The sequence below is a fragment of the Squalius cephalus genome (assembly GCF_949319135.1).
Source record: "Squalius cephalus genome assembly, chromosome: 6".
NCBI classification, from domain to species: Eukaryota; Metazoa; Chordata; class Actinopteri; order Cypriniformes; family Leuciscidae; genus Squalius; species Squalius cephalus.
The window spans coordinates 38,290,787-38,301,339 of NC_137127.1; the positions used below are offsets into that span (position 1 = coordinate 38,290,787).

General features: G+C 39.4%; 1 protein-coding gene across 1 annotated transcript; it reads left to right on the forward strand.

Moving 5' to 3' along the window:
* Positions 1-1,334: 1,334 nt before the first annotated feature.
* atosa (atos homolog A) lies at positions 1,335-10,317 on the forward strand. Its single transcript, XM_079874031.1, has 11 exons — positions 1,335-1,536; positions 1,886-2,088; positions 2,183-2,308; positions 2,851-4,426; positions 4,663-4,785; positions 5,574-5,662; positions 5,937-6,033; positions 6,827-6,985; positions 7,232-7,300; positions 7,948-8,147; positions 9,473-10,317. The coding sequence occupies exons 1-11, from the start codon at positions 1,492-1,494 to the stop codon at positions 9,624-9,626; spliced, it is 2,841 nt and encodes a 946-aa protein (XP_079730157.1). The 5' UTR covers positions 1,335-1,491; the 3' UTR covers positions 9,627-10,317.
* The last annotated feature ends 236 nt before the right edge of the window (positions 10,318-10,553 follow it).

A 10,553-nucleotide genomic window follows, 5' to 3' on the forward strand; every position in this document is an offset into this window, starting at 1 on the left:
CCCTATAACATGGTGGAAACTATCAGAGTGGAAATATAAAAACTAAAAGTGTTTGTTTGTTCAGCCAAACAAGAGTGAATTATATTTGTGTAATATATTATAACATTATAGGCTGTTGAAATTAAACCATGTTAAACCCAAGATGTTTTTTGTGTGGAATGATGTGATATACTTTCTGTGGAATACTGTTTTGGTTTATAAACTTTGACTCTGAAAACACACACCTTTAAGAGAGAGAGAGAGAGAGAGAAGGCTGTGGAGTCCAGGATGACATACTCTCTGTTGGCCCTGTTGGCCTGGGAGTCTGACGCTGTCAGAACAATAGGCCCATTGGCCGTCTGTAACGGACCTCAACTGCCATGTAGACGCCTTTGTTTGCAGCTCAAAGCTGTGGGTAAACCTACTCTGCTCTTGTGAATCTCACTTCTATCTGCTTCTCAGCAAACATGGAATAACTACTACCAGCACAACTAATCTGTGTTGAACTTTAGCTGTCATCGTGGGCCTGTTTCATTTGCGCATGATCAAATTATGAGGATTCACCTGCAGTTCAAGATTTAATTGGAATGATTAATGAAAATGTCCTATTGAATTGAATTTGAATTGTCAGCTTTACTTGTTTACACATACTGTATACACAATACATGTCATGTTATTCAACAGGTTCATCAGGTTGTGGAAAAATATTTTGGAATTTCTGACTCATAATCTGAAGTGTCGCATTTTACACGTATTTCTACATTCCATGTAAATTGACAGCTGTTTCTTATTAATAGTATGCTTGTTTGTTACGCCCAGTTTTCACAGCTGAGCAAAGATTGTTTGCTATGGATAAGCTACTCCTGTTTCAATAAGCATTTTTAGTCTATGTCTATTGGCTTTGAGGCTAATCTATAGCTTTGAGGATCTAAATGCTAGTGAACTCCTACAGCTAGACAAAATGAACTTTTATAGCAGATATATCATCTTGTTCGCATGCATGGGCATTTTTATCCAACTGCTCTTTAGATTGAGTAGGTCTCTCCATCATCTGACACCGACTAATTAGCAAGTAGTAAGGAAATGGTTTTGCCACACTGTGAGGTGAACTGCTGACAAACCACACAGTATTTCCTACCCCAAGGAAAGAAAAAACGTTTCAAGGAGACAAACTTTTCTTCTCAGAAACACACAAAAAAAAGATATTTAAACCTACTGCACAATCTGATAATCCAGATGTGAGAGTGTGTTACTCTGAGAAAGTATATGCCACAAGTTATCGGAGTAATCTTGCTCTTTTTTTATTTTTTTATTATTTTTTATTATTATTAAATGGCAACATGTCAGTAATTCAGTCCATGTATCTTTTTAGAAGCAGCAGAGGAGTTCTTTGAGTATGATCCTGAGGAGTTCCTGGTGTTCCTGACACTCCTGATCACAGAAGGACGGACTCCAGAATGTTCCGTAAAGGGGCGGACCGAGGGTGTTCACTGCCCACCCGCCCAGTCTGCTATGCCTGTCCTCACCAAACATGAATGCAGCGACAAAATACCACAGGTGGGTTACATCTTTTTATCCACCCGAGTTGGGGCATTTAGTAGTTCCATTTTACGATTTGTAAGAGTAAAAATATGAGATGTTAAGATGCATCCAATTAGTATGCCCTTATGCAATAAGTACAAAAGCTGTACATCTCTGAGAAAATACTACCCTTTCAATTCTTTATTAACTGGGACCGACAAATCATCATGTCAGGAAACCTGATTGATAACAGTCAAAATGTTTGAAATTCCATTTTTTGCCACTAGTGACAAGGAAATTGCACACGTCACCTTTAGGTTGTTGTGCATACTGTTTAGGTTATTTTGCATCTTGTAAAGAAAGAAAAAACTTTTTCCCAATACAGTGTCGTCAGGCAAGGAGAATAAGGTCAGAGGTCATGTTACTATGGCGCAATCACATCCCCATCATGATCGAGGTAATGCTGCTTCCTGACTGTTGCTACAGCGATGAAGGCTCGACCACAGACTGCACGGACCTAAATGACCCAGCAATAAAGCAAGATGCGCTCTTACTAGAGAGATGGACTTTACAGCCAGTACCCAGAGAGTAAGACATACTCGTCACTTCCAGTACTTGTAATATACATTCTTTCACACAGATCTAGGGAGATTTAACAAAGTGGTTTTGGTATTTGTTGCAGGAGTGGAGATCGATTTATTGAGGAGAAAACCTTGCTGTTGGCCGTGCGTTCCTACGTGTTTTTCTCGCAGCTCAGCGCGTGGCTCAGTGCCTCTCACGGACTTGTACCTAGAAACATCCTTTACAGGTAACATATTCTACAGATAAACAACTTCTTTCAAGGGTGGGAAAGAATGATGAGGGTTTTCTGATGTAGACAAGAGCTGTGTTTGCTGTCAATCTCGAACGCTGTTTTCTGAAACACAGTGAGCTGTTGATTCCAATAAGGTTTGTCGTTAGTAGCACATTGCAAAGTTAAATCTGTGATAGTCTAATAATGATAGAAATACAAAAATGTAAAAAATGAGTAAAATACTAATTATTTTTATGACATGTAGCACTCATTTATCAATAATTGTTGGTATACAGCATTTCTTTAGGATTCTCAATAGGTTTTGGAACACGGCCAATGTGTATGTTGGTGATTTCCATAGGGCTTGTTTATGAAACATGAGCAGAAATTAAATAAAAGTACTGTTTAAAAAGTCCATAAAACCATCCAGAAGATTTTGTATTTGCCTTTCAGGAGAATATTTTGATCAGGAGAGACAGGAAGTCAGGAGAGTCAAGAGAGAAAGGAAGAAAGACCTTACATTGTTTTCTGACAATCCCATTTGCTATATTTTGCAGAATAAGTGCAGCTGATGAAGAACTGATATGGAACTTCTCTCAAACACCCTCTGAACATGCCTTCCCTGTCCCAAATGTGTCCCATAGTGTCGCTCTCAAAGTGCGGGTTCAGTCTTTGCCCCGCCAGCCCAAATACCCCATACTCAAATGTAGCATCCACTCAGGTCTTGGTTTTTTGGGCAAGAGAGGCCTGGAGCGTGGCGAGGGTGGCAACCGTGCTGGAGAGAACTACAGTTCCCTCCGTCTGCCAGGATCTCCACTCTTCTCCAGACCGCTACGTCCTTCTCCACCTCCCCACAGCCCTCTTAACACCCGTAAATGCCCCCCTCGTCCTGAGTCCCCTCTCCCACCAGGCAAAGCAGTCAAGTGGCTGTATTCTCGGCTGAATGGCGGTGTGGACGCCTCCCCTACGGAGGCGTATAACTCGTGTACTAATGGGGCAGAGAGCCCCAAGACATCAACCATGGAGTCACCAATTCGTGGTTTTAAATCACTCTCCATCACTGACCCTTTATTTACCCCCAGTCCAAGCCCCAGCTCCATCTCAGGTGAAACCAACCCCCTCATTGGCTCCCTGCTTCAGGAAAGACAGGAAGTCATTGCTCGCATTGCTCAGCGATTGAATTTCTGCGACCCTACTGCTCCCCATCTCCCTGATGCTCTCTTCACTTCTCAAGAACCTCCAGGACACAAAACAACCTGGAACTCATCACAGGATAAGGAGCGCTTGAAGAAATCCAAAGAACCCCTCTTCTCAGTCCCCCAGCCTCAAAACCACAATGGAACCAGTCCAGAATTCCCAGAGAGGAGCCGGTCTTCTCTCTTCAACACCCCCTTGAGCCCTAGAAGCAGAACACGGCTGGTTGGAGTTGACCGTGAATCAAAAACCTCCCCAAAACCCTCAACATGTAGGCGGCTGGTACTCAGTGACCAGTCCGCTGAGGGTTCGCTGATTGCAGATGCTGTTCAGGACATTTCGAGGTTGATTCAGGAGCGACTGCAACATTCCTACAGTCTCCTGAATGGCACCTATAAATTGAAGACCTCTCATAATGAACAGGTTGGTGCAAACCACGGAGCCCAGACAAATGGCTTTGTATCACCACCAAGCCATAAGAAGTTTTCAAGTGCACCCAATGGTGAGGCAAGCACAGATCCTCGTATGTCTCAAGCAACAAAATGTTGCAGATCTCCTGACTCTAGTCGCAGTAAGCGAGACTGTTCCCCTAGACCACTAAACGTGGCCAGCTCAAAACTTGAAGACCACAGCGTCACAAAATCACAGACTTTAACGGCAAGTAATCAGCAACAGTATGCCAGTAGAGAGTCCTGGGCCTCCTTGAAAAATAACTCTAGCCATGCAAGCTCTCCTCAGGAGAATGGGCTGACCCAGACTGGATACCTCCAGCCCTTCAAGACCCAAGAGGCAATCCATGAGAAAGGAGCAGAAAAGCATGTCCGGGATGGGTCCACTTGTCCTGAGAAGGACGAGAACCAGGAGCCCTGGACGTCCCCCTCTAGCACACCAGTCAACCTTACCTTCAATTCCTCTAGTCCTGCCAAGAGCAGTTATACAGTGAGTTGATATGTCTTTCCTACCATATGATTTTTTAAGTTCAAGTGTGTTTATAGGATTACTTTTGTTTTGTTTTAAAACCTTGTCATGCCATGTAAAACCTATGTTAATATGTTTTTAGTTAATGTGGAGAGTTTTGAATCTATTCCTTTGGAACCCAGTCTATCAGAGCACTTGCATTGCCATTTTACTTAATTTAATGTTCTCTGCTGAATTTATCCTCTTTTTAATAACAGAGACGCCCCCCTTCCCCTCTGAAGTCATGCAATAACTGGAAGAAACAGAATCGCCACTCCATAGACGGAACTGCAACAAAAGCCTTCCACCCCTGCACAGGCCTACCTCTCCTCTCCAGCCCTGTAAGAGCACAGATCCCTCTGTTGCCCTCCAACACATAGATTATAGCACAGCATCTTACTGAAAGGGCCCCAAAGTCTTTGTATCCGTGACTCATCTAGCCTCACATCTGAATCACTTCTTGTTTGTCTCAATGCTGTCCACAGAGTTTCTATGCCTCCTAGATGACACACAAATGAAGTCTCATGGGCCTATAATAGACCTATAATAAAAACTTCCTCCCTATAACCCAAGTTTTTATTAATACTTTCCATAAATACTCTTGGTAAATTAAGCCCATTAGTGTTTTCAAATCATACCGATGTCAGGTTTTCTCTGTGGACTGAGTTCTGTTTTGTGCCATATGACTCAAGCACTTCACTGTGTGTGGGAGTTTGGTGCTGTTACTCCAGATGAGTGGTGCTCTTGTTTTTTTTAGATGAGATCCACTCAGATGTAGTTCTTACTCTTTCTATTGGTTTTCATTAAATGTTACAAACAACTGAATCCAGTTGCAAACTTTGGAATAGTCTCCCTCTTTCATGTGAGGTCTACTTCTTTATTGGGCTTTTTTTTTTTATCTACTCTTAAATCATATTGTACAGCACTTTGGATCAATGTATTGTGTATAAATGTGCTTTATAGATAAATGTTGTCGTTGATATACCACTGTATACCACCTGACACCATATTATAGCACACAAAATATTTTTTGATTTACAAAAACTTTAAGCACATTTTGCAAGTGGTCACAAGCTTGCAAAACAAAGATGTAAATGTGTTCATCTGCTTCCTCCTTTTTTCCCCTCAGGTTCCTCAAAGAAAAAGCCAGACAGGATATTTTGATTTAGACACATCTCTGATTCATTGCAGAGGTGTTCCATGGGCAGCCAATAAGAGGTATGACTTTCTTTCCTCGCTTTATTTCCTGCTGTAGTGCCATTGTTCCGAATTTCACTGACATTTCCTTTACTGAGACTTTTCTACATACACTGCCATCTGCTGTGCACACATACACTAGAGTTATCCCTAAAGCTACAGACTATCCAAAATGGCTGACTGAACTTTGTGTGTGTGTGTGTGTGTGTGTGTGTGTGTGTGTGTGTGTGTGTGTGTGTGTGTGTGTCTGTCTCTATGTGTGTGTGTGTGTCTGTCTCTATGTGTGTGTTTGCAGGGTTTTGAAAAGATCACAAGACTGTGATGAGTCTCAGCAGCAGATCCTCAGTGCCAGCGCTCCACCCGCCAGCCTCAGTCTTTTAGGAAACTTTGAGGTAGATGAACAAATTATTTCACACACTCTCTCTCACACACACACACACATGTTGGATCTCCATGTTTTATAGGGATTTTCCATAGACATAATTATTTTAGTACTGTAAAAACTATATTTTTTAATATAACCCAAACTATAACCCTAGCAGAAAACTTCCTACATTTTTACAATTTAAATAACTTTATTTCGTTTAGTTTTATATCGTTTTGTTGTTCTTATGAGGACTACCCAAAAGGAGCTTTTGGGAGATTTTGTTTCGCTCACTTCTGGTTACAAATTTTCCCCCAAAATATACTTAAGTAGGTACACACAAATACATGCTTTTTTCACTGTATTTTTCAGGATATCTCATAGACATTTATATCAGGTTAATGATATTTTCTACCTGACCCCTACCTCTAAACAACTCTCACAGATACCTGTGCAAAACCCTAGATTTAAATATTTTTTATAAGCCTTTACATTTTCACACACAAAAAACAAATACATCATTTAGTATGATTCATAAGATTTTTTCAAAGTCAAAATCTCAGGTTATACTATCCTTGAGGGGACAAAAAGGAATACCTGGACCACACACACACACACGCACACACAATTAGTGAACAACCCTTTGAGTGAACACCCTCTGTTTTTATTTGGCCTAATGATATTGTCTTTATCCTGATCACACATTAAACATATGTCTCTGATGGATGGATGGATGGATGGATGGATGGATGGATGGATGGAAAGATAGACAGATGTTTCTTTGTGTGTGTTGATGTGTATTTCTGTGTGTTTTTGTGTAGGAGTGTGTATTGAATTATCGCTTGGAGCCGTTGGGCACTATTGAGGGTTTCACAGCAGAGGTTGGCGCCAGCGGAACCTTCTGCCCCAGTCACATGACCTTACCTGTGGACGTGTTATTCTACAGCGTCTCTGATGATAACGCACCTTCCCCCTACATGGTAATGGCCCAAGCTGAGTTTCTTACATATTTTGTGTACTTGTTTTGAATATGTTACGGTAAAGTCAGTATTTGGCTGACTTTACTGTAAATTCAAGTAAAAATAACTTTACAGTAAAAAAGTTACTTTTTTTTTAATGCTCCCCCATAGAGCATAAATGTAATACAAACATATTTTAAGGAGTCAATTCAAAATTTTAAATGTTTAAATACTATATCTTTATTGAATTCTCTTGCTTCTCTTCAGGGTGTCATAAACTTGGAGTCCCTCGGTAAGAGGGGATATCGAGTACCTCCTTCAGGAACCATTCAAGTGGTAAGATTCATCAAATTATTTTAAAGACCTACATAATTATCTGCTTGCGCACTATGTTTCATTGTAATGACACACTTTTGCAAATGAGTCATAACTACTCATAAGTGTGTGTAATAACCATCAGACAATACTGTGAGAACAAAGGAGAATGTCAACCATTAAAATTGTGTACAGATGCACCCTCTACTGGTGAATGTGTAGGAATTACATTTACATGCAAACAGAACAATAGTAAAAATAAAAGAAGTACAAAATAACCCCTTACTCAACTTTTCCGTGTAGTCCTTTCATATCTGGTGTAAATCTTTTTAAAAAATTTAAAGCAACAGTCTTTTCCATGGTAACTGACATTATGACCCAAATGTTACTGATACTTGTGCTTGGAATATTCCTTTAAATTCTTTGATTTGCATTAGTCATGAACAAATTACTCTGATTCACTCTTTTCAATGAATGTTTTTTGGAGGATAGTGAAATAAAACCGTTATTTTATGTTTTTAAAGGTTTCCCTGCCCACTTAGATTATTAGCATGTGTTTCTGATGAAATGCTCACCGACTGTTACTGTAAATGTGTCTGGATTTGCTGCTTTGGATTTTGTAGCTTTGATGCTCAGCGGATGTTTTGTCTTTTGTCTCTGAATGTCAGACCTTATTTAACCCCAATAAGACAGTGGTGAAGATGTTTGTGGTGATGTATGATCTGAGAGAAATGCCCGCCAGCCATCAGACATTCCTGCGGCAGAGAACCTTCTCAGTCCCAGTCAAACGCGAGTACAATGGACAGAACAACAAAAAGCCGTCCTCACTGGGGCAAGGACGAACTCTCCGCTACCTTGTCCATCTGAGGTCAGTACCATGGCCTTGAAGGAGAACTCCGGTCAATTTTAACATTGAGCTCATTTTTTTGTACATTTGGAGTGCTGTCAGTACAGAGAACAACGACAAAAATCGGTGTTGCCTACACCGAGTTATTCTATTTTTAAAATTTGCACCCTGTTGACTTCAATGGGGCAAGTTTTAAACCTGCTTTTAGCCTCTTAACATCCTTGATGTGTCATTACAAGTGCCCAGCCATGTGAGTGATTCCTTCAGAGTGAACACGGTGAATCTGACTGCAGTAGATGTGAAAGATATGAATAAAAGTGATGTTAATTCAGCCAGCGCACATACCTGTATTTACATCCTGTTTTCGGTCGAAGTCCACAGTAGTCTATTGTCGAGTTCACGCGCGTGATCATAGGTAACAAAACCTATGCGCGTGAACTCAATCAACATGGACAGTCCTTTTTGATAACTGGATAAGACTCATTTAAAGGTTGTTGTTGTTGTTTTTTTGTTAACAGACTTGTATATTTTTAGTGCCAAACAAAATTACAAAAGAAAGAAGCCAAAGAGTAAGGCAGGTGGTGGTAACTTTTGACCCAATCGACCTGTTTCTCCCTTTTCCCATCGCATATCAGATCAGAATAATGTTTATTTAAAAAAAAAAATGAAGAAAATATTTGAAAAAAGTGGAAATAAAGTGGCTAACGGGTATTTAATATTAGGAAAAAAGTGTTTATCGGGTAGGATTAGGGGTAGATGTGGGGAGGGCTTTATTGTCCAAGTAAGGCCGCAAGGCCTGCAACCATTTAATGGTTTTAATAAATATAATCATTCATACTCAATATGTTGTTATTATTGCATACTGTTTTATAATGTACTATAATAAACTGAGGTGCAAATAGTATCTATCAAGTATTTATTTGTATTTTTTTTCACTTCATTTTCACTTACTTTTTTTTCACTCATCGCTTTTTTAGCCTCTGCCTTTATTTAAAGAGTTCTACTTTTATGTCAGGCACCAATCATTTTAATAGACACATTTAATGATACTTTTTTTGTATAATAATTTAGTATAATATCTATAATACCACCCCCATCACACACACACACACACACAAAAAAAGAAAAATAGTGCCCCTTTTGAAATAAGACTCCACCAAGGATTCAACATTCTGAGCCATCAAACGCCACCTTGAGGAAGACAAAGAAACTGTTGTTAGCTTACTGTATTTGCCACCTAGTGGTTTAAACATGTTACCAAAATATGTCTGATCAGTTGTTGTATGCATGACACTAGTTACTCTTATTAACTGTTTGACCTTTATTGCTCTCCATCTGTTTCTCAGGTTCCAGAGCTCCAAATCTGGAAAGATCTACCTCCATCGGGACATCCGGCTCCTCTTCTCCCGTAAATCCATGGAAGTGGACAGTGGTGCTGCCTATGAGCTCAAGTCATTCACAGAGTCACCTGCCGACCCCCCTTTCTCTCCCAGATGCTAATTTAATCTAGTCTAGTATATTCTGATCTTAATCCAGCATAGGGGCCTTACTAAATCAAAATCTGTCATCTGCTTGTATGGGAATTAAAAATAGAGAAGCCCACTAACACACACCAACATGCACAGGACTGTTCACATTAATGCCCCTAAAAATACACACCAATGAATCGTCAGTGCTTTGGTTTAAAACAACAGATGGTTGGGAGTTCATTTAGGCTAATTTCCAGATGTTTGGAATGGCGTGAGCAGACATGATGCAGAAAAACTAAATCCATGGACCATTAGAAAAAAAGAAGAAAAAAAAAAAGTCTAGTAACTGAATAACTGCAAGGATGTTTGAAGAGCACTGTGTTTTTCCACCACAACTGGAACAAAATAAGTTTTGTTCAATTACTTTTTTCTTTGTACTGTTACCAAACCACTTTAATCGGAAGTGTTGCAATAGAAAAACAAATATCTTACTAGCTTAGTGTTTACATATTTACTTTTTTTTTTTTTTTTTTTTTTTTTGTCATCAGTTATTTAATATTTAAATTGAACTTTCATTTACTGCACATGTGATGCCCGTTGTGCAAAACATTATGATGTAGTACAAGATATGTTTCAATCATACCATGTATTTTTGTCTTTCAAATTCAGATCTTAAATAAAAGAATTATATATTGTATCTATAAAATTAACTTTAAGCATGCATATGTTTGTGCTCTGTTTTAGATTTTTTTTTAAAATGCATAGGGGTGTTGCCTATGTTGTGGGGCCAAAATGCCCCCACAAGGATTGTAATACCAGAAATCTTGTATCTTTTTGGGACATTATTTGAAAATGTTAAAATGCTGAATGTTTTCGTGATGGATAGGGTTAGGAGATAGAATATACAGTTTGTACAGTATAAAAATCATGTCTATGGAATTTCCCCATAAAACCTGAA